The sequence below is a fragment of the Mauremys mutica genome, chromosome 4 (assembly GCF_020497125.1).
Source record: "Mauremys mutica isolate MM-2020 ecotype Southern chromosome 4, ASM2049712v1, whole genome shotgun sequence".
Lineage (NCBI taxonomy): Eukaryota > Metazoa > Chordata > Testudines > Geoemydidae > Mauremys > Mauremys mutica.
In genome coordinates, this window is record NC_059075.1 from 148,992,937 (window position 1) to 149,017,579 (window position 24,643).

The 24,643-nt window shown below is 43.0% G+C and overlaps 1 protein-coding gene across 1 annotated transcript; it reads left to right on the forward strand.

Moving 5' to 3' along the window:
• Positions 1-24,151, forward strand: LOC123369101. Its single transcript, XM_045014461.1, has 5 exons — positions 1-25; positions 1,008-1,273; positions 10,259-10,323; positions 18,544-18,739; positions 24,005-24,151. The coding sequence occupies exons 1-5, from the start codon at positions 1-3 to the stop codon at positions 24,149-24,151; spliced, it is 699 nt and encodes a 232-aa protein (XP_044870396.1).
• Positions 24,152-24,643: the final 492 nt, after the last annotated feature.

A 24,643-nucleotide genomic window follows, 5' to 3' on the forward strand; every position in this document is an offset into this window, starting at 1 on the left:
ATGTGGGATGTGCCCAATCCTTTGGGTAAGTGGTTTTTCTAAAATATACGGTCTAGGAATTATTTTGGGGCCGTTCTCTGGCTTGTCGGACAGGAAGTCAGACTAGATGATCATGGTGGTCCCTTTTGGCCTTGGAATCTATGAATCTACTGGCCAGTCTACACTAGAAGAACTACATCGGCGCAGCTACACATCTTCACGAGCTGCAGCTTACTCCTTCTCTGTGTTAGTGCCATAATGTGAGTGGGGACATGGGAAGGAGATGGAACTATGGCCTGGCCATCTCCTCTAGACTTGGGCCCTGTTTCGGTATCCACATTGTCCAGTTCTGGTGTCTGCACGTCCAAAAGGACTTTGGCCAATTGGAGAGGGTTCAGAGAAGAACTAGGAGAACAATCTGAGGTGTTGGAAAACCTGCCTTAGAGTGAGAGATTGAAGGAGCTTGATCTATTTTGTTTATCCAAGAGAAGATTAAGAGGTGACATGATCCTGGTCTACAAGTGCCTACGTGGGGAAGAGATTTCTGAGAGGAGAAGGCAGTTTAAGCTCACAAAGGCAGAGCGAGAGCCAATGGCTGGGAGCAGAAGGGAGACTAATTCAGTCTGGGAATAAGGGGCCAGTGTTTACCAGAGGGAAGAATTAGCCTTTGGATCAGCTCCCCTATGACGGGATGGATTCTGCATCACTGGGAGTCTGTAGGTGGAGATGGGGCGTCTCTCTCTCAAAGCTCCGCTCTAGCTCAGCCAGGAGTTATTGGGCTGGAGGCAGGAATCACTGGGGAGATTCTCTGGCTCGGATAGCCAGGAGGCTGGGCTGGATGGGCACAAAGGGCCCTGCTGGCCTTGGAATCTATTAACTGAATGGCACAAGGAGCACTATAAAATGGCAAAGGAAAACATTAACTCTGTGACAGTTGCGGACCGGTTGCTCCCACAGTCTGCCCCCTTGCAAGTTTGAAAGTTTACGGGCGTTCATTTGAAGGTGTATCCATGTTTATTTCTCACTAGGAGTGTGGACCCAATTTGATGACATCTGTCAGTTTCCAGAAAAGTCCTGGTTTGGCTTTTTATCAAGAGGAAAGTCCAAAGAGACTGCTAGTGAGTCTATCCTGCAGTTCCTGGAAGATGAGCTATACCAAGAACTTTCTCACAGGAAGGACTTTGGTGATGTGGAAAGGAAGCTTCACTGCTACAAGGAGCACTTCAAAACCAGCAACATCGGTGATGCAGAGCAAAAAATAAATGATCAAGAAACTGACTTTGACGAGAGAAAGGTAAGCGAGCAACGCCCGTCTCTCATGGCAGCTCCACAATAGCGGGAAAGGCCCCCACTGAACCTCTCTGGAGGTAGCTCTACCTCCACATGGTGCATTGACAATCATCCAAGAATCGTTAAAAGCTGAACGTTACTTTTGCTGCTCTTTCCCTCTCCATCATCAGGACCTGCTCCAAAGCCCATTGGAGTTATGGAGTCTTTCCATTGACTTCATGGACTTTGGATGAGACGCTAACAGCCCAGTCTAACTCCTGTTGAAAGGAAGGATTTCCATCAGCTTTCATGGGAGCTGGATTGGGCTGCCACCCAGGATCATCTCGACCAGCTTTGGACCTGATCTCCAGAGTCTGTTCTTGAACAAGCTGCCTCCATAAAAGGCAGAGTGGCTTTAAATTTGGCAAAATCCCATTCATCATGATGAGGGCTGCAGATGTCATGGCATTTTTTGTTAAAAATTACAGAGCAGTCATGGTAAATATCACACAATTCATAGGTTTAGTGTCTGCTCCATGAATTTGGACAGATAATGCCCTGACAAATGAGGGCGCATTGACCACCCATAGCAGCCCCCTTTGCCCCAGCACCACAACCCTAATCTCAGCTTGGGGAGGGGGCAAACCTGCCCTGCACTCAGCCCAGGCACAGGCAGCTCTCGTGTGGCCGGTCCCCAGCTCCCCACTCTGGGTGTTGTGATCTAATGCATGTGGTTGCAGCACCATTTGCTCAGGTTTGGCCCTGCTGCCTCCCCATCACATGCTCCCTTCAGCGTTGAGCCGGTGACCCACCTTCAGGAAGTCCCGGACAAACTGAGAAATCCTGGTATCTGTGACTTTTTCTGCAGTGTGACAAACCTGCTGCTCTAATTGTTCCCTAATGTAAGGACCTGGGGACTAGAACCCAGGCCGTGCAAAGACACAGCTAGGGAGCACTGTGGAGAGTAGGTGCCACAGGAAGTACCGCCCACAAGAGCCAGAATGACAGTACCCTGCAGCCCTCTGTTTGGCCAAGTGCCCCTATTAACTCCAGGTGTTGTCCTAGGAATTTGTTTGGGCACCACACAGATCTTGGCCTGCTGCAAAGCCAGACTTTGCTTTGTCTCCTGGTCTCTGACTCCAGCCTGACTTTGACCCTGATTCCTGCCTCTTGATTCCAGCCTGGTACTACCTCTGATCTCCGGTCTCTGACCACAGCCTGACTCTGACCCTGACTCTTGTTTATGGGATCTGGCTGGGGACTCCTGCCCCCAGTGGGCAGACCTCAGCCCAGCTGTGACCGCTGGGCAAGACTGCCTGCGCCCCGGTCCCTTACATCCAATACCTAAACCAGTCATAGGGCAGAGACTGTCGGTTGTGTCACTTGGTCGTTACACAATAACAATATGAAGAATCCAGACAGGTGCAGCTAGGTCCCAAATAGCCATGTTGACTAACTACACACAGACACACCAGTCCCAGCTCCACACACCACTGCTCTGACTAGTTTCTGGGGGTTTCTAAAACATAGAACACGGTGAGCACTGTCATGTTGTCTGGAGTGACTCACAACTGAGTGCGCTGACCTCAGGGCAGCCTGTCAGAAAACAGGGCAGACCCCCCAGATTGCTGGTGTGATCTATAATTAGATTTCACCAAGCCAGTGACAAATGCGTACCCCGGCTCACCATACCAGTCTTACCATAGAGTCACAGAGAGTCCCCTTAGACACTCCAGTCTATCTTGCCACCCAGACAACCTGCACTTTGTGATACTTAAATAAAAAATAACACCACCTCAGGTTGCTCCCGGTCCTAAGAGACTTGCCACTTATCCCAGGTCGATTGGTGCTCCAGATCTTACACCAAAGACCAGGGTGGCAGCCAATCCTATAGTAAACTAAAAGTTTATTAGCCAAGAAAAGGAAATGAGAGTTATTGAGAGGTTAAAGCAGGTAAAATAATGCTCATGTGAATCACAGTTCGTAATTCCAACTGCCAGTTTCCCAAAAGTCTTTCAGGGCACCCAGACTGTCTCTGGTGATCTCTGCTTTACATCTGGTACACTTCCCTGTAAGAGCCAAACAGTCCAGAGGTGAAGGATCTTTCCTTGAATCCGTATTTATAGCTTCTTCTGACAGAAAACAAGCAGACAGTATTTCTACTCATGTGGGCTTTGAAATGGTTGGGTTTTGTTCTAATTCAGAACGAAGCCAAATTTCAAAATCCTTCACAAAGCAGAACTTCCATTCTCTGTACGGTTCTAAGAAAGGCACTCATACCATGGTGAGAAGTGGCTATGTAGCTACATAGGCTATGTCTACACTACAGATGCTACAGCAGTACAGCTACTGTGCTGCAGCTGTGCTGCCATAGGGTAGACCCTTCCTATAGTTACAGAAGGTTTTTTCCATCTCTGTAGTTAATCCACCCCTTCAAGAGGTGGTAGCTCGGTCGATGGAAGAATTCTTCTGTTGACCTTGCAGTGTCTACACCCAGGCTTAGGTCAGCTTAACTGCATCTCTCAGGTGTGTACACTTTTCACACCCCTGAGTGACATAGCTAGGTCAACCTAAGTTTTAGGTGCAGACCAGGCCATAGTAACCAAGATGGGGGCTCCACCGTGCTGGGTGCTGCACAAACACACTACGATTGAAATTGGGGCCCTGTCACACCAGGCGTTGCATAGACACACAGTGACTGAGTTTGGGGCCCTGTCACACAGGTGCTGCACAGTCACAAACTCAAGAACAGTCCCTGCCTTGAAGATCTTACAATCTAAATGGAAAAGGTTGAGATTAACTGACTTGACCAAGTCACACAGGAAGTCTGTAGCAAAGGGAAGAATTGAACATGAGTCTCCTAAATGCTATGCTAGGGCCTTTAGCCTCAAGGCCACCTTTCCACTCTGTGAGTAATGGCAAATACCTCCTCCATCATCCATCCCCGTCCACTGGCCAGTGCAGCTGAGACAATGCTGGGAGAACTTTATTTCAGGCATGTCTGACACTTCCAGTAAAATGTACGTAATTACTGTGTTTGTCTAGGTGTATGATTACATCCGCAAATTCATTGAAAATGTACTCGGAAATCCCAAGTTTCAGCATCCTCCTATTTCAGCGATGGATTTTCTCCTCTTTGCATTATGCACAGTATCTCACCACAGTATCCATATAAGTGCAGAGGCCATGAGCAAGATTGAACAAATGGCCCAGAAAGTTGGGTCGCAGGAAGACAAATTCACCAACCTGAAAGAACCAAGAAAAAGGTAGTATCTAACTCACTATATATGTAATTTTATTTGCTTGAACCCTGCCTGTGGTTTTAAAGGTAACACATTCACTTCTCTTTAAATGCTGTGAACTGAGATATTTGCAAAGCACACAGCTCCAAAAGTAGGAGTTAATAATTATTCATGGGTTTTTGTTATATATAATAGGGGTTCAGCATGGAATCACCCTCTTCAAGGTTAACCCTAGAGTTACAATTACTATAATGTATTATTTGTACTGCAGTAGCACCTAGAAACCACAATCCCAACCAGAAAGACCAAATTTAGAGCCTTCTGTGTGGCAGGTAATGAATCCTAGCTCTCCTCTAACGTTAGTCAGATGGAAACCTAGTCTAGCCATCAATCAATGGGACAGCCTTAAAGTCAATGGGAGCAGAGGATTAGTGCTTCCAAGGAACAGGTCTCAAGTTGGCTGGTAGTGGTGTTACCCCCAGATGGGTAAGAGCTCTGGCAGGGCTGCCCCATCTGCATAAAGGTGATTGACACAAAAGATCCCAAACCTCCATTTTCTGTGATAGTCTTAGGTGCAGGATTCACCTGTGATTTGTAGATTGCCCAGTGAATCCAGGGAAGATGGATATACAGATGGGAGGGGAGGAACATCTGCCAGCTTTCAAGCTATTGCAACCTTATTATCAAAAACCAGAATTTACAAAGCGGGACAAAAAGGCAACATCTTGAAAATGTTCATGCAGTGGAAGTTCTGAAAAATTTCTATTTGGAAATGTCACAATGGAAAAGATTGAGAATTTCTGATTGAACCAATGTTTTAACCATTTGAGGTGACATTTTTCATTTTAATAAGTTGAGCTGAAACAAAATGTTCTTTCTGAATTAACATTTTGACTTCAAGTGACATTAAAAGTGCAAATGTTGATTCAAAGCAAACTTGGTTTCAAATATTCATCGTTGGGTTAACCTTGAGGAAAGTAATATACTAAAGCCCTGTTATAACAGGAAACATTGGCTCAGGGGGACTTGAATTTAGTTTTCCCATATCTTAGGTGAATGTCTGAACCACCAGGCTATAGAATAATTCTTTCTTGTGTGCTTTAGCTGGCCCCATGACTATTCAAGTATTTTATACAAAGCTTCTACCAGAGAGAGCCAACACAGGATTTCCTAGCAGTTAGGGCACTCACCGGGGAGCCCTGGGTTCACATCCCCTTTCCAGGGTGGGGATTCAAAGTTGGGTCTCCTGCATCACAGGTGAGTGCCCTCCCTACTGGACTAAAGGTTATAAAAGAGGCAGCACGTCCTCTGCCTGGTTTGTGACTAGCCCTTTAAAATGCCTGGAAACAAACTGTTTTGGGTTGAGCGCCATGTTTCCTTTGACCCAAAATTGACTTTTTGGATTCGTTGACATTTTTTGGAATTTTTATATTCGGTTCAACCCGAACCAAAGGTATTTTCCTCCCCCCCAATATTTTTGAACAAAAACATCAATTATTCACGCAGCTCTCAAAAAGACCTTGGCTCTATTTGTGCAGCTGCATATAGTATCTTTGCCCTGTCATCCATCCAGCCATCCAGTTTGCAGCTGAAGCTCAAACTCATTAAGAGAGGCACTGACATAATTGTGGATACAATTTGTCTGAATACAAGGAATTTTTTTTGTTTGTTTAACATTTTGCATCCGTGTCATTGCAGGAAGTGTGTTTTAGCTCTGAAGCATGTTTGCATCCAAAGCGCCAAAGACTCTAAGAGCACGTGTTGGGTCTGGCTGCTTCCTTTGCTGTATGAAATTCAAAGGGAATCATTTGAAAAGGCAGAGGACCCTTTAACTTCAAAAGACATGCGGTTGCTGCCTTTCGCTCAGCTGAGGAAGGATGAAGAGAAGCAAACGTGAGTCTAAAAGAGAAATATTCTGTAAAAGAACGTTGTAGTTCATTTGTCTCGTAAAATGTAATATCATTATTTGTGGTATAATGATTTGGAAGCACTTTGCTTATTGGCTCTAAATGGAGTAGTACCAATGAAGATTGTGTGGGCTAGTGGTTAGAGCAACTGACCGGAGTCCCAGAAGACCTGGCTTCTATTCCTGGCTATGCCACTGCTTTGCTGGGAAACTTTGGGCAAATCACTTCACCTCCTCATGCCTCGGTTCCTCCGTCTGTAACATGGGGATAAGGATGTGGCCTCAGAGTGCTTTGATTCATAGATCCCAAGGCCAGAAAAGACCATTGTGATCATTTAGTCTGACTCCTGTATAACAGAGGCCAGAGAACTTCTGAATTAATTCCTATTTGAACTAGAGCCGATCATTTAGAAAACCTTCTGATCTTGACTGAAATATATTCTCGGTGATGGAGAATCCACCACAACCTTTGGTCAATTGTTCCAACAGTTAATTACTCTCACAGTTAAACATTTACACTTTATTTCCAGTCGGAGATCTACAGATGAAAAGCTCAGTGTAAGAGCTTAGGGATTATTATCTGGGTTTCTTCTGTATTTATATTTTTTGTGAATGTATTTAATTAATTGATTTTTAAAAATCCTTCATCATTATGGTGCAGAGGTAGCCGCACTGTGGTTCAGGCTGGGTGCTAGAGTTCAGATTAACAGGAAAAAAACAAACACAAGTTCGGAACTCTAAGCTCTATTTGCATTTTTCATGGTGAACTGTTGAATAATGAATCGACACAGAGAGAATAATGAGAGAGAAAATAAACATCCCTGGTGAATAGTCTCATTTTCCTGTGAGTTCAGCAGTGTTAAGGCAGAAACATTTCACAGACACATGGGCCACATGCAGGTTAGATGTGCTGGGCTGTTGATATAACTATAACTGATCATGAAGAAGGTCATGAAGTCATAAGATTTACAAAGTTACTGTTAAGGTTTTGTGGTGAATGGGGGCAGTGTCTATGTTATGAATTTGCTGATTTTAGATTTTAAAGCTGAAATCTAGTAAACTAAATTTGCCAATTTGATAAATGTTATAGGCAATGTTGGAGTGGGATTTCATTAGGATAACCCTTTTTACTGAGCCCAGGGAGTGTGACGTTACTAATTTTGAGAAATTCAAGAGGATTCAAAAAAGAGCCAGGAGAATTATTATAAACGCCTTATAGTGAGAGATTGCAGTAGCTCAATCTATTTAGTTTAACAAAGAGAAGGTTATGAGGTGACTTGATCACCATCTATAAGTATCTGCATGGGGAACAGCAATTTGAGAATAGAGGACTCTTCAGTCTAGCAGACAAAGGGTATGTCTACACTTGCTGGTAGATCGGTACTGCTGTAATCAATGTAGCAAGTGTCGATTTAGCGGGTCTGGTGAAGACATGCTAAATCAATGGAAGAGCACTCCCCCATCAATTTGCGTACTCCTACTCCACCTCCCAAAGAAGCATAAATGAAGTCAACAGGAGACACCCTCCCATCAACACAGCGCAATGTAGCCCCCGCGGTAAATGGCTCTAACAACCTCGACATCAGTTATGCTATTCACGTAACTGAAGCTGCGTAAGTTAAGATTGATTTACCATGGTTGTGTAGACCAGCCCAAAGAAGTAACAAGATCCAGTGGCTGGATGTTGAAGCTAGACAAATTCAGACTAGAAATAGCATTCATTTTGAATAGTGAGAGTAGTTAATCACTGGAAGAATTTATCAAGGGCTGTGGTGGATTCTCCATCAATGGCAATTTACTGTATAAATCAAGACTGGATGTTTTCTAAAAGATCTGCTGTAATTCAAAAAGGAGTCATTTCAAGGAAGTCCTGTGGTCTGCGTTATACAGGAGGTCAGAACAGATAATCACAATGGTCCTTCTGGCCTCAGAATTTATTAATCTATATTTTTAATACTAGGTTCCTTTCAGGCCTACTTTTACCTTTAAACAGTGTTTCTCAGAGCTATTCTTAACCAATCCACAAGTTGATGAATTCACCAAGAACCACTCCAGTCTAGAATCAGTAGTTTTAGAGATGTTCAAATATCACATTGTAGACATATACAAAATACAACATGCGTCTTGCAAGTGACTGACATAAACAGCACTGAGCTCAAGCAGCTATAGCACAGAGCAGTACAAATCACCATCCAGCCTAAAGAGGCCACAAACATCGCCAGCCCAATTTTTGTTTTCCTTTGCAGGTCATTGTAAAGCAACAGTTTGAGGAGAGAATGACGCATTCTCTTAGATACCAGCTCCTTGGGCCAAAACTATGATAGTTAGTGTAGTTTAAAAGAATAAACCAATCTGCCCACAGCAAATACCAAACTTTTATTAACATACCACTATCTCCCACCTGTACAGGAAGGTTCTGGCGATGATAAAAGCCCATCAGACGTTCATCGGGAGCTGTGCTCCTCTGGCACAGAAGGTCATTGACATGCTTGCCCTGAAGAATTTTTGTAGAGAGCCTGTTCCTCACATTCATGTGCCACTGCAGCTTCTCTTGAACAGTGTCGACCAGCGGATCACCAGTCGCCTAGCAAAGGGTCACGGAATAAACGTAAGGCTAACAGACAACAAGCACATTAATGGGGCCACCTCCCATTAATTTTTATTTCCTAAGCCATATTTTCTAACTGGTCATAAAATCTTTGTTTTTCCTATGAAAATTTCAAATAAAACAAAATAAATAAGGGGGCAAATATTGGGGGACAGTGATCTAAGGGACACTAGAATTGAATCTGGGAATTTAGATAAAAACAGGAAAAATAATTTAATCAAAATTCCTGTCAAAAAATGATCAACAAAACAAAATCCCACATATTGACATTTTTCAGATCTCACCGAGTCCCAAAATTTTTGCAGCCATAAATGGCCAAAAACTGAAAAAAATGGCCAAAATCGCAAATTTTTTAGGTGTGTGCGCGCGCTGTTTCTTCACAAAAAATTGAAATTTTTAATTTAGTCAAAACTACAATTTTCCACTGGAACAAAATGCTGAAGGAAAACTTTGAGCAGCCCTTCCTGCAAGGCCTTGGCGAGGTGCCTTGCTTGGGTTTCATTGCTTGTTTCCCAACCCAAGGCTTTCCACCTCAGCTTGTCTAGCTGCACAGCATCGGGCTCAGTCCCCACCATTGAACTTAATCAGCTTTAAGTCTAGAGGTGCTGTCACACCAGTGTAGTGAGAATTTGTCCATTGATTTCAATGGGAGCTGGATCATGCTAAATACACCTCTACCTCGATATACCGGTAACACTGTCCTTGGGAGCCAAAAAATCTTACCGCGTTATAGGTGAAACCGCGTTATATCGAACTTGCTTTGATCCACCAGAGTGTGCAGCCCCACCCACCCAGAGCACTGTTTTACCGCGTTATATCTGAATTTGTGTTATATCGGGTCACGTTATATTGAGGTAGAGGTGTATTTTGGGCATGGACTTGGCTGTGGCTTAGCCATGCGGGGTGCAGGACCTGCAAAGTCTGAGAGGATAAAGGTGACTAGGGCTCACTGAAAATGTTCTGTCAAAACTGTTTTTCAAGAATGTTTGGGTTTTCAACAAAACTTTGTTTTGTTTTTCCTTTTGGTGTAAAAATTGTGATTGTTCATAGAAGAAACAAATATCCAGAAGGTTTTGGTTTTCATCTGAAAACACTGGGCTTTCTTTCTTTCTTTCTTTCTTTCTTTCTTTCTTTCTTTCTTTCTTTCTTTCTTTCTTTCAAAAAGTTGAAGTTCTCCATGGAAAAGAAATGTAATTTTTGATGAGCTTTAAAGGTGACCCATTTCCATGCTATGCGCTCTTTCTGTCGTTTCAGGAAAGTGATGTCAATGTAGTTTTGAAGGAGATTGCCAGAAGGACAGAGGCTTGGCTTGGTACCAGGTGAGTATTTTACGCCCAAACTTCTTAACAAGGTAGCAAAGAAACAGAAATCAGCCACCACCATCCTAGGGAGAAGCAGTAGGAGGTGATGGTGCTGTTGCCTGATCTTTAGATTGTGTATTAATTATATAGATTACTTAAGAATCCCCAGTTATCACTTTGAGGGTTGACAGGTTCTTGTCCCAAGATCAGGCCCAGTATTATTTAAATTGTTATATAGTTGGGAACCCCGATGTGCACAGTTGCAACAACTCACACTATAGGAACTCTTTTATATTTACAAATATAGTATATTAGTACATTTAGCACAGTCACAAACACCCCAACTTAGTAAGATAGAGATACTACAGAATGTACATCTGCACTTCCAGATACTGTACTCACACCATCCCTTGTAGAACAACCTGAAGTGTTATCCATCATCTTCCTCATCACCATCACCTTCTCCCTCATCACCAGTGGCCATCACTCCGGCACCTCCCAAGGATTACACCTCTCTCTCCTACTGCCTCTAGGCTGGGATGCCACTTTTATAATATGTTACACTGACACCGCTATGTTTGATGCATATTTAGTAGGGGATTTCCCACCTTTTCCTTATTTGTATTTCCTCATCTTACTAATGCTGGAGTGTCTTTTTCCTATAGGTTAGTACATCAGTTATCTTAACTTAGTATCATATATGTCAATTTGTTACCATGGCCCTTTTGTGGTTAGGTATCACATTTGTTGTTTCTGTCCTAATCGATTCTTTCCAAGTTCTAAGTTGTGGTGTACCTAAGTTTAAAAGGGTATGAACTTAGGAAAGCCCCTATGCCAACCTGCTTTAACGCATCCTCTATGTTAAAAGTCGCAGCCATACATGGACATTATGCATTAGCTCATCACCACCTATCTAGGTGAAAGGTCCCAAATATATGTATACTAACTTTGCTGTCTGGGTGAAAGGTCCCAGACATGTGTATGCTACCTTTGCTTTAGCTCAACCTATCAATAAAACAAATAATCAAACCTATAAGAAAATAAGAAACTTAAAAGATATATAGGCAAGCAAGCAGGCTAGCCTATAGGCTACATGCCCCCCTTTGTAAATGAACCCCATCACACGGGTACAGATGTAGATGGTCAAACCTCTGTGGGGACAGTTTCAACGCCATTTTCCACCACTTGGGTTGGAGGAAGGGTACCATATATATATATTTGCCATCATTAATGTTTGGTACTTGTTTAGATTTTTGCTTATACCCATTGAATTTACATTGAGTGCAACCTAAAATAATGAAAATAATCTCTGTTGCAATTCCATGGACAATAATCCAGTCTTTTACTTCAAAATCCACCTTGAGGATGGTTGAACACTCATCACCTTCATTCATTAATTGGGTAATAGCTTGTTTGGCTTTATCCATATTGTTAATAATTTTTATGAGGTGGGTCTCCTTACGATTGGTTACAATGCAAAATTGGCTATTTCCAGCATAGGTCACCCTCTCCATCAGAGTCTTCCACTTGGTCAGCCTTACCGCACAAAACAGTGTCTGTCTCAAACACATTTCAGATGTACTGAGCCCCTTAACCTTTATTTTCAGCTCCCCAAATACTTGGGGTTTTCTGTTGGGCCGTTTATTTTGCAATGTTTATCTGTTCAAAGTTCATAGGCCTTAAACTTTATGCTAACTTGCTGACGCTAATGTCTTACAGGATACAGTACAGGATACAGGATTCAGGTTTCTTGCATTACTGCTGAATATAATGGAAAGCAAAATATAATGTAAAGCAGTACATATAACAAAGGCAAGCCAGCCCACTGGGCTACATAGCAGTGAATATAACAAAGGCAAACTAGCCCACTAGGCTATGGGTGTTAATGAACCCTTGTCCCTATTACATAAGATGAGGACTTTACCCTTAACACAATAGATAACAGGAAAATGGGAATTGCCACCTGCTGAATTAGTATAGGTGTATATGTGCCTTTGGGGTCTGGCAAAAATTTAACCCTGTGATCCTGCACTCCAATTGACCATAACTGTAATTTTGATATATTGCAATATTGGGATACCAGCCACTTCACTATATGTTACCCTCCGCATACAAGCCTATTGCTTGGTTAGCCTGGCAGGCTACCGATGACAGCGGATTTTATGGTACCTTCCTTCTGACCACACTGCGGTGTGTCCACCTCAAACATATTGTATCTGCCAATGTGCTGATATCCCTCTTCAGAGCAACAGGCCATCGGTGGAATTTTCCTGTTTGGGTGATCAACTACCAGAGGAGATAAATCGCTACATTTATTATACATTGTCTTCAAGGTGACCTACTGAGTGGTAACTGCCAAGTGACCGAACACGTTCTCACCTGGCTTGAACACAGGCAACGAGGCTGTGAACAGGACACAGAAGATTTTGCCATGATAATCTTAGTTAAATAAGAGTTTTAATTAGGATGCAGTGTTACAGACCCCAGACCTGAATTGCTTTAGGTGGCACTTTTGACAAGAATTAAACAAGTGGCTTTTCCTTTTTTAAAAACAGTCATTTACAATACAATGTAGCTATTGCTAATCTGTGGTGAAATGTGGGACCTTTTCCAATCCTATAATTATAGGATGGTGTCATATGTGTATACTATATACAGAGCTGATTTATGCCCATTGCTACACCTGGTATAGATGTACCCACTCCAGAGTTATTGATTTGCAGATAAACCCTTTTCCAGGTTACAGACGCTAGTGCACAGCTGAGAGTTGCACTTTTCCCTGGCATGCTCCTTTACAATGTGTCCCTTTCTGATACATACACATACATATATTTATAGATATACACGACACCAACACTTCAGGCAATAAACTTAATACTGCCCATGTTCAGTCTTCCCCAGCTTTTGTATGCTGCCCACTGGGGATGAGATTATATTACCCCGATGACAATACCAGTGCAAAAAGGTGTCCTTGCACCAGTGCACAAAAGGTATCTGTGACGGGCTGGGTCACAGAGACCCCCTTGGGGCTGCCAACTGATATGCTGAGACTACCTTTAAGCCCATTTTCCCTGGCAGCTTGGGACTCCAGTACCTTGCCTTGTTTGAGCCAGACACGCTAGCCTGTTACAAACACAGACCCAGGTCTGAACCACATCCCCTAAAAGCTGCAGGCTTAACTGAAAACAGCTTAAGAAGTGTTCCGGCCTCCAACACTCAGGTGCCCAGCTCCCAATGGGATCCAAACCCCAAATAAATCCGTTTTACCCTGTATAAAGCGTATACAGCGTAAATTCATAAATTGTTCACCCTCTATAACACTGATAGAGAGATATGAACAGCTGTTTGCTCCCCCAGGTATTAATACATACTCTGGGTTAATTAATAATTAAAAAATGATTTTATTAAATCCAAAAAGTAGGATTTAAGTGGTTCCAAGTAATAACAGACAGAACAAAGTGAATTACCAAACAAAATAAAACAAAACACGCAAGTCTAAGCCTAATACAGTAAGAAGCTGAATACAGATAAAATCTCAGCGATGTTCCAATAAGCCTCTTTTACAGACTAGCCTCCTTCTAGTCTGGGTCCAGCAATCAATCACACCCCTGTGGTTACTGTCCTTTGTTCCAGTTTCTTTCAGGTATCCTTTGGGGGGTGGAGAGGCTACCTCTTGAGCCAGCTGAAGACAAAATGGAGGGGTCTCCCAGGGGCTTAAATAGACTTTCTCTTGTGGGTGGAAACCCCCTCTTCTCTCCTGTGCAGAATTCAACTCCAAAATGGACTTTTGTAGTCACATAGGCAAGTCACATGTCCATGCATGACTCAGTCCTTACAAGCCAGGCCACATTCCCAGGAAAGCTCTGATGTGGATTGGCATCTCAATGTTCATTGTTAGCTTAAGTGTTTCTTGATTGGGCACTTAACTTGCAAATTCCTTTCTCAAGAAGCTGACCAAATGCCTTACTAAGGCTACTTAAAATCAAACCAGTACACAGCCAATATTCATAATTTCAAATACAAAAATGATACATGCATACAAATAGGATGAATATATTCAGTAGATCATAACCTTTGCGGAGATATGTTACATGGCATATGTAGCATAAAACATATTTCAGTTATGTCATATTTACTTTCATAAACATATTTCCATAAAACATTATAGGGTGCAACGTCATAGTGTCCTTGCACCGGGCTGCTGCTGTGGGCTCCAGATCACAACATACAGACTTCATCATTTGGAGGTTTATGCCAAAGTTTATTTTCTCAGCTTCCTTTACATGGTACAGACACTGGAGCTTGGGAGTCTGCATTTAATTGGCCGAACCAATTGTTAGAAAGTCATGGCTGCTGCAGGGGAGGAACAATGCTGTCAGCGTCCTGGTGCTGGGAGCTAGTTTTGGCTTGGGTCCCCTCTGAGGATTTGTATTGTTGCTGAGTACCTGTAAAGACATGACCCTTTTCTGGTACAACGTTGTGGCACTTGATCTTATGGGCATTTACTAGATTTGAATTGATAACTTAATTCTTTAACTATTCCTAAACAAACCTCAGAGCGACACAAGTTATACAAATTCAAAATTAAATAATTAAAAAGATTTGTTCCAGTATAAACATATCCACCCCGCTCTGATATGGGGATAATATTGAGGATCACCAAGTTATTTTAGCTAGAACTTGATTTTATATTTTTATTGTTTGATTATAAGACCCAACCAATATTATTGTTCTATATTATAGTATAGTATATTGTATTATATTATATTTTATATACTATATATACAGGAGTGGTGCCAGGGTTTCTGGCACCCTAGGCAGAATTTGGGGGGCGGCATTTTGTGCGCTCCCCACAGGGCACACGGGAGCTTCCAGTTCCGCTCCCGTTGCGCCGCCGAAGAAGGACCCTCCGCCGAAATGCCACAGGCGACAGCGGCAGTCATTGAGCTGCTCAATTGCCTGCCGCTGTTTTCCACGGCACGTCAGCAGAAGGTCCTTCTTCGATGGTGAGACTGGAGCGGAACCGGAAGCTTCCGTGCGCCCCGTGGGGAGCGCGCAAAATGCCGCCCCCCGAATCCTGGCGCCCTAGGCGACCGCCTAGGGTCGCCTAATGGAAGCGCCGGCCCTGTATATACATATTTTATATTATTACACTATAAAACATTGTAGCTGTAATATAGCTATTAAAGGTAGAATTTTACATTAATATTATGGTGGTTTGCCCAATGAACTTATGAATTTTTAACGTGGGTTCTGCCAAACAACTGGCTACATTGCCTGACAAATTCCAAATCTAAATTATATATATAATTATGCAATATATAATATTATAATATAATACAATATACCGTACTATAATATAGAATAATAATGTTGTTTGGGTCTTATAATCAAATTACAATTACATTGTTCATTGACAAACACACCTATATTTATGACTGACTTTTGCAAAGACTGAACCACCACCGATGTTTTATAAGGACACACCCATAGTGGTTAAATTCTAATTCTAATTATAAATAGTGTGGTACTACAAAGGAAAATGTTTTATTATTAATATTTTTTATATTTTAATTAGTTTTATTATTTTTATGCACATTTTACATGCAAAAATATTGTTGTTGCAACAAAAACTCCCCAAAACCATAATTTAGTCATGTGACACAAAACATAGAATTCACTGTGATGGGCTGGATCACAGAACCCGCCCTTGGGAGCTGCCACCTGATGTGCCAAGACTACTTCTGCCCCTGCTTTCCTGCCCTGTCAGCTTAGAACTTCTGTGCCCTGCCTGGTTTGAGCCAGACCCGCTAGCCTGCTGCAAACCCAGACCCAGGTCTGAATCACGTCCCCTAACAGCTGTAGGCTTAACTGAAAGCAGCTCACAGAAGTGTTCCTGTCTTTAACACTCAGATGCCCAGCTCCCAGTGGGGTCTAAACCCAAATAAATCTGTTTTACTGTGTATAAAGTGTATACAGGGTAAACTGATGAATTGTTCACCCTCTATAACCCTGACAGAGATATGCACAGCTGTTTGCCTCCCCCAGGTATTAATACACACTCTGGGTTAATTAATAAGTAAAAAGTGATTTTATTAAATACACAAAGTAGGATTTAAGTGGTTCCAAGTAGTAACAGACAGAACAAAGTAAGTCACCAAGCAAAATAAAATAAAACGCGCAAATCTATGTCTAATCAAACTGAATACAGATAATCTCATCCTCAGAGATGCTTCAGTAAGTTTTTCCCTCAGACTGGACACCTTCCAGGCCTGGGCACAATTCTTTCCCCTGGTACATCTCTTGTTCCAGCTCAGGTGGTAGCTAGGGGATTCCTCATGATAGCTTCCCCTTTGTTCTGTTCCCCTTTATATATCTTTTGCATAAGACAGGAATCCTTTGTCCCTCTCTGGGTTCCCACCCCCTCCTCCTCAATGGACAGACACCAGGTTAAAGATGGATTCCAGTTCAGGTGACATGATCACATGTCACTGTAAGACTTCGAGCCTTCATTCCTCCCAGCCTGACTCACAGGAAGACCTGCCTGCAAACAGAGCCATCCACAGTCAATTGTCCTGGTGGATGGGAGCCATCAAGATTCCAAACCACCATTAATGGCCCACACTTTGCATAATTGCAATAGGCCCTCAGAGTTATAGTTCATCTTTCTAGTTTCAGATACAAGAGTGATATATTTATACAAATAGGATGACCACACTCAGTAGATTATAAGCTTTGTAATGATACCTTACAAGAGACCTTTTGCATGAAGCATATTCCAGTTATATTATGTTCACACTCATTAGCATATATTTATAAAATCATATAGAGTGCTACGTCACACTCACAGACAAGTAATTTCAACATACCAGCAAACCATACCACCAGTGGATTAAAGATTGTTATTCAGAGCAGGTCCAGGAAACCTAAAGGTTGAAATCATTAATCGTTTCAGGTTTATACCTTGGTTTGCCTCTAAAAAGATCTAATGATTTAGTTAGGAGCCAAATATGTTTTCTTGCATCTTTAAACCCTAGATGAAAACACAAGTGGGTAAGAGAGAAAAAATATTAACATGTATTAACTTTATTTGTTTAGGCTAGGTAAAGGGAAAATTACAAGAGATAAGTTGAATATTTTCTTTTAGTGAATTAAGAATTGTAACAATAACTATGATTTAGATTGCGGGTAGCAAACGCGGTTGCATTTTGCTTCAATACTTCCTGTGTAAAGCAGAAAGATTATATGTTGCCGGCTTCCTTTACCGTGCTGGGTATGTCTGAAATCGCAACTAACGTGATACCTATTTTTGGAATCATGATGCGCAGCAACTGATTTAAACTCCAACCTTTTGTGGCTGCAATTTGGCTAATACAAAGATGCAAGTAACAAAACAATATTAATACTTGAATTTCACCTAAGGTGTGTAATTACCGTCGGGTTTTTTTCCCTACTGCCTCCCACTTCTGGTGCGGGGGGTGGGAGCAGTAAGCAAGATTTTGCTTTACCTTGTACATGTACATTAGACATAGCCCAATGAATGTAAAAGGATGTGAGGAGCTCCCACCGCTGGAGAAGAATGGGGCCAGGAGGTGGGGATTCAGGCAGGGACAGTCTGATCCTGACCGCCCTCTGCTGCCTCTTGTGTCTGAATGTGTCTACACTGCTATGAGGTGTGACCCGAGACATCCCAGAATGCTTAGCACTCACTGGACCCCGCCAGCAGTACTCTGAGCACTCCCTGGCTGGAGCAGAGGATCAAGGCTGCGTGGAGCTGTGTGTAACTTAGCACTTACCCAGGCCCTGAATGACTCACTCTGGGCCCTCAGAGAGAGGCACTGAGAGTTAGCTCTGACCCCAGCTGACCTCTGTCTATCTCAGGTACTTATCTGGCCCCCATTGCCTTAATATCTGGTCACCTCACAATCTCTGATGGGTTTATCCAAGTGGGCAAGTCACTTCGTCTCTCTGGGCCCCACTTCCCCATTGGTAACCTGTGGATAATAATCTTTCCTTTGTCTGTCTAGACGGTGGCAGGGACTGTTTCTCACTGTGTGTCTGTGCAGTGCCCAGCACAATGGCGCCCCGATCTCTGTCACTGTGTGTCTGTGCAGTGCTTGCCTAATATACTAGTTGTCCCATATTTTTATTAATTTTAAATGATATTTTAAAGTTAAAATGCAATAGATTATTGAAGAGCTGAGTTTTTCAATGCTATTTCCGTTGCTGTATACGCAGACGTCAGACAGGAAATGCAGAGGATGTTTTGCAGCCAAAGGAGTTGGAGGATATTCTGCAGTGCCTTAATTTAACACTCGCTTTGGTCACAATTTTCTTGAAACACTCAGAGAAAATACCATTCAGCCCCGTGATGATGTCACTGCAGATTTTGGAATTGTTCTCTGGAACAGAAGATTTACTGCAAACCAAAAGGGTAAAATGAACATTTTAAGCTATTGATGAGGAATTTTCTCTAACTGTTCCAGGGTTTCTTTCAGGAAGCTCGTATACCCTCATTAGTGGCCACGAACTTTGCTGTGCCAAAAATGTCCATTAGTAAACCATGAATTGTCACCGAGGTGCCATATGTGATCTGACAGAGAACCCGCATAAACCTTCTCAAATAAAACTGCTCAGAACAGGCTAATTGAAAGCATGGCAAACATGCCAGAAACCTCCAGAGCCTTGTCTACACCAGAGCTCCCGCTGGTGAACCAGTGGTAGCAATGGTGGAATCTTGTTATGCAATTTCCTAGTGTGCATTCAGTAGACCAGATCCTCCTCTGGTGTAAATTGCCACAGTTCCATTGATTCCAATGGAGCTTTGGATGATTCATACCAGCTGTGGTATCATTTACACCAGCTACTGATCAACCAGCTCTGCAAGCCTGTTCCAACTAATCCCTCCACCATTTAACACAGTTGTAGTCAGTGTGTTAAGTGCAGCTGTACTGAATGGTGGAGAGATTCATTGGAGCAGCTTGGAAGTGCTGTGATTGCAATTTGGGGTGCAGTGCATGTGTAACTTGAGGGATCCAGCATGAGTGCTGAGGTCTGTAGACTGTGTCAGTAGCCGAGGGGGTTGTCAGTAATCTGGTCTCACACATGCTGTGGTCTCTGAGGCATAGTGAGGGGTAAGTGAAAGCAAAGTCTCAGAAGGAATTCTCAGTGCACGGGTGAAGGGGAGGGAACTGTTTGCCTGTCAGGGGTGGTTTGTGTGGAGCAGGCTCAATGTTGGGGTGTAGGCCGGGGTTGGTAGCTCCTGTTTGCTATGCCTGACTGAAAAGCGAATTTTGCCCTAGAAAAGAGAACTTGTAAGACCAGAGGCGCTGAGTTTTTGAGTTCCCGGGCATGCTCTCCCCACTCCACCCCTCTCCCAAACCACCACCCCTGCCCTGCCTCTTTCCACTCTGCCACACATCTTCCTGCCCCCGCTCTGCCCCCTCCCTCCAGTGCTCTTGCATGCCGCTGAACAGCTTATCGCTTATTTTGGGGAGGTTCTCTGGCCTATGTTTACAGGAGATCAGACCAGATCGTGACAATGTTCCCTTCTGACTTTTAAATCTATCAATCTATGAATAAGAACATAAGAACGGCCATACTGGGTCAGACCAAAGGTCCATCCAGCCCAGTATCCTGTCTACCGACAGTGGCCAATGCCAGGTGCCCCAGAGGGAGTGAACCTAACAGGTAATGATCAAGTGATCTCTCTCCTGCCATCCATCTCCACCCTCTGACAGAGAATAGGGACACCATTCCTTACTCATCCTGGCTAATAGCCATTAATGGACTTAACCTCCATGAATTTATCCAGTTCTCTTTTAAACCCTGTTATAGTCCTAGCCTTCACAACCTCCTTAGGCAAGGAGTTCTACAAGTTGACTGTGCGCTATGTGAAGAAGAACTTCCTTTTATTTGTTTTAAACCTGCTGCCCATTAATTTCATTTGGTGGCCTCTAGTTCTTATATTATGGGAACAAGTAAATAACTTTTCCTCATTCACTTTCTCCACACCACTCATGATTTTATAGACCTCTATCATATCCCCCCTTAGTCTCCTCTTTTCCAAGTTGAAAAGTCCTAACTTCTTTAATCTCTCCTCATATGGGACAAGTTGCCCTTTTCTGAACTTTTTCTAATGCCAGTATATCTTTTTTTGAGATGAGGAGACCACATCTGTACACAGTATTCAAGATGTGGGCGTACCAGGGCTTTATATGTAAAGGCCGAATTGATAGCAGCGAGGGCCGGGTTCAATACATAGGGGTCCCTTCCCTACAGTGTAATGCAAACCAGCTCGAGCCCCCACCCAGTGACCTGGGAAAATCTTACACACACATCCCTGGGCGCCTCTCGCAAGCACAGAGTCTCGGTGTAGCAGAAAATGTTTAACAACATGAGATAAACAACATAGCATTAAATTGGGAAAACACCTCAACTAGGCCATGTCCTTTCCCCTGGGCTCTTGAGTCCAGCAACCCAAAAATCACCCACAGTTCCAAAAGTCCTGCAACCCAAAAGTCTCTGTCCCAGGTCAGTGCAGCCCCAGAGTTCAAGAGTCTATCTGCAGGGGTTCCCCCCGCCCCACCAGCCTGGGTAGAAAGGGGCACCTTACGTGGTCCAGGGCCGACTGTCCTGCCTCTCCGTGGGATTCTGCTTCTGCCTTCCCCACAAACTGCTCAGCTCCGCTCCGCCAGCTGCTCTGCTCCACCAGCCGTCCTGTGATCCGCTCCAGCCGTCCCCGCAAACTGCTCGGCTCCACTCGCTCCGTGGGCCGCTTCAACCGTCCCACAAACAGCTCTGCCAGCTGCTCTGCTCCGCAATATAGTTTCAGGCTCCCCCACTAGTTAGCACAGCACTCAGTGATCTCAGCTCAGTAATTTTAGCTCTTTAGTGATTCCAGCTCATAGTAGGGGAGCCCCAGTGCTGATGCACCATTAGCCCAAAGTGAGTTCAGCTCAGCAACCTGTAACTTAGATTCTTAAGGGAATCAAAAATGAGCTCTGATATTCAACAGTGGAGGGAGGAGGAGGAGGAGGTAGAGGTAGTGGTGGTGCAATTGGTGCTTCTGGCTCACACAAGGCACCCACACCACCAGGTACAGACACCTGTCCCCAACCTCTCTCAATTCATTGAGTTTTGGCCCCAAGTCCCTTGTCTAGCGAGTGCTACTTAATTGATGGTGAGACTCTCTGTCATAAAGCAGTTTCATAGTTCCTCATTCACATAATCAGGGTGACAACACTTTATTCCTCCTGCCCCAATAACAAAGAAATTGGGGATCCCACAGCTGTCAAAGTAGCCCCAATAACAAAGAAATTGGGGATCCCACAGCTGTCAAAGTAACCATTTTAGGCTGCCATGAGCTATGCTAGGCGGGGTGGGTGTGCCTATGCAAACACCATCAGCCCCTGAAATTCTTTTCTACACTCGCCATAATTCATCACTATATGTCAGGGTAGAGCTCATCCTGACTCTGCTTACATATATAAGGACAATAAAATATTCTCTGTCTTATTCTCTATCCCTTTTTTAATGAGTCCTAACATCCTGTTTGCTTTTTTGACTGCTGCTGCGCACTGTGTGGACATCTTCAGAGAACGATCCACGATGACTCCAAGATCTCTTTCCGGATGAGTTGTAGCTAAATTATTTGGGGTTATTTTTTCTAATGTGCATTACTTTACATTTATCCACATTAAATTTCATTTGCCATTTTGTTGCCCAATCACTTAGTTTTGTGAAATCTTTTTGAAGTTCTTCACAGTCTGCTTTGATCTTAACTATCTTGAGCAGTTTAGTATCGTCTGCAAATTTTGCCACCTCACTGTTTACCCCTTTCTGTAGATCATTTATGAATAAATTGAACAGGATTGGTTCTAGGACTGACCCTTGGGGAACGCCACTAGTTACCCCTCTCCATTCTGAAAATTTACCATTTATTCCTACCCTTTGTTCCCTGTCTTTTAACCAGTTCTCAGTCCATGAAAGGACCTTCCCTCTTATCTCATGACAACTTAATTTACGTAAGAGCCTTTGGTGAGGGACCTTGTCAAAGGCTTTCTGGAAATCTAAGTATACTATATCCACTGGATCCCCCTTGTCCACATGTTTGTTAACCCCTTCAAAGAACTCTAATAGATTAGTAAGACATGATTTCTCTTGACAGAAACCATGTTGACTTTTGCCCAACAATTTATGTTCTATGTGTCTGACAATTTTATTCTTTACTATTGTTTCAACTAATTTGCCCGGTACTGCCATTAGACTTACTGGTCTGTAGTTGCCAGGATCACCTCTAGACCCCTTTTAAAATATTGGCGTTACATTAGCTATCTTCTAGTCATTGGGTACAGAAGCAGATTTAAACGACAGGTTACAAACCATAGTTAATAGTTCCGCAATTTCACATTTGAGTTCTTTCAGAACTCTTGGGTGAATGCCATCTGGTCCCGGTGACTTGTTACTGTTAAGTTTATCAATTAATTCCAAAACCTCCTCTAGTGACACTTCAATTTGTGACAATTCCTCAAATTTGTCACCTACAAAGGACGGCTCAGGTTTGGGAATCTCCCTAACATCCTCAGCCGTGAAGACTGAAGCAAAGAATTCATTTAGTTTCTCTGCAATGACTTTATCATCTTTAAGCGCTCCTTTTGTATCTCAGTCGTCCAGGGGCCCCACTCGTTGTTTAGCAGGCTTCCTACTTCTGATGTACTTGAAAAAACATTTTATTACCTTTTGAGGTTTTGGCTAGCTGTTCTTCAATCTCCTTTTTGGCTTTTCTTATTACATTTTTACACTTACTTTGGCAGTGTTTATGCTCCTTTCTATTTACCTCACTAGGATTTGACTTCCACTTTTTGAAAGCTGCCTTTTTATCTCTCACTGCTTCTTTTACATGGTTGTTAAGCCATGGTGGCTCTTTTTTAGTTATTTTATTGTGTTTTTTAATTTGGGGTATACATTTAAGTTGTGCCTCTATTACGGTGTCTTTGAAAAGTGGGCCTCTATTATGGTGTCTTTGAATCACACTTTGTTCACAATTTGGAGGGTTTGTTAGTACCCTTAAGGCCTTAGAAGAATTACTTTATTTTTCATGAAGTTTAGATTCTGAAGCGCAAGATGGCAACCCTAAAAAAAGTGTTTGCTCACGGAATCACTTCAGTTTGGCCCAATTTGTCTCTTGAGCTAAGTCTACAGTTGGCAGTTTAAAGCGCTGCCGTGGCAGTGCTTTAAAGGGACAGTGTGGTCGGGCATGAGCACTGGGAAGACAGCTCTCCCAGTGCTCTAGTTAAACCACCTCGCGCTCCCAGCACTTGGATCCTGTCTACACTGGTGCTTTATAGCACTGAAACTTGTTGCGCGTGGGGGGGCGGTGGTGGTGAGTTTTCACACTCTTGAGCAAGAAAGAGTCAGCACAGTAGCTTCCCAATGTAGACAGGCCCTTGGTTTCAGTTATTTTCTCTTGTAGCTCCCAGAATTACTTAAATCTGTCGTTTCCCCAGCCATCTGATAATGAGTTCTGCACAACTGAATTTTCCAGGGACCTGATATTTAGGCTTCTGAACAGTATCAAGTCTTGAAACGCAGTCTTGAAATTAGTGATATTCTTCTCAAGTGTTTGATTTAATGTCTGTAAAAGAGATGAAAAGCTGAGTTTACCACTTCTGTGACTTGCTCCTTTTTTATCTTCAAGGATTTTCGGGACCTTAAGCAGACCCGGGGGCTCAAAGAATTTATGAATGTAGCAGAATCATGGATCCAGGAGTTATTCCCCAAATCTCCTGAACAGGAAAAAGTCTTTTTTCATTATATTGACGTGAGTCCAAAAAAATCCCAGTGAGGCTGATTTTTTCATTCCTATTAAAAATAGTCAACTGATAGGTTTGTTCTGTTCCTAGATGTGGCATCAGCTCATTTCCACTGGACTGTTCTGTGATGAGTGGACCCAGGACTGGCGAAAATGTATTAAATCTTTGTTTGCAGAGTGGCTAAAAAGGGTGAGTTGTCTAATTGAAAATCAGAAAGATGGTCTTTCCCTCAGAGAACTTAAATGGAGATATAGACAGATTGGGAAGAGAACAGTGGGATGATTATTACTGGAAGAATAAGCAACAGTAGCAGCGTACCATGGGGGACCATCACAGCATCACTTGTTTTTAAGGAGAGCTTTAGAGGGAGGTGGATTATGAGGGACAGAGTAGGGACCAGCTGTGAAGGTCCTGGAAAGTAGAGTTGTGGAACATTTTTGGACAAAATTTTTTTTGCTGAAAAAAGCAAATTTGGTGACATCAAAACAATTTTGCAAATTTGTGTTGATTTCACTCAGTTGCTT

Excerpts from the sequence above, each read along its gene's own strand:
- LOC123369101 (XM_045014461.1), top strand. The coding sequence starts at position 1 with ATGTGGGATGTGCCCAATCCTTTGG. Across the intron at positions 26-1,007 it reads GGATGTGCCCAATCCTTTGG|GAGTGTGGACCCAATTTGAT; the intron begins GTAAGTGGTTTT and ends ATTTCTCACTAG. Across the intron at positions 10,324-18,543 it reads GAGGCTTGGCTTGGTACCAG|ACGTCAGACAGGAAATGCAG; the intron begins GTGAGTATTTTA and ends CTGTATACGCAG.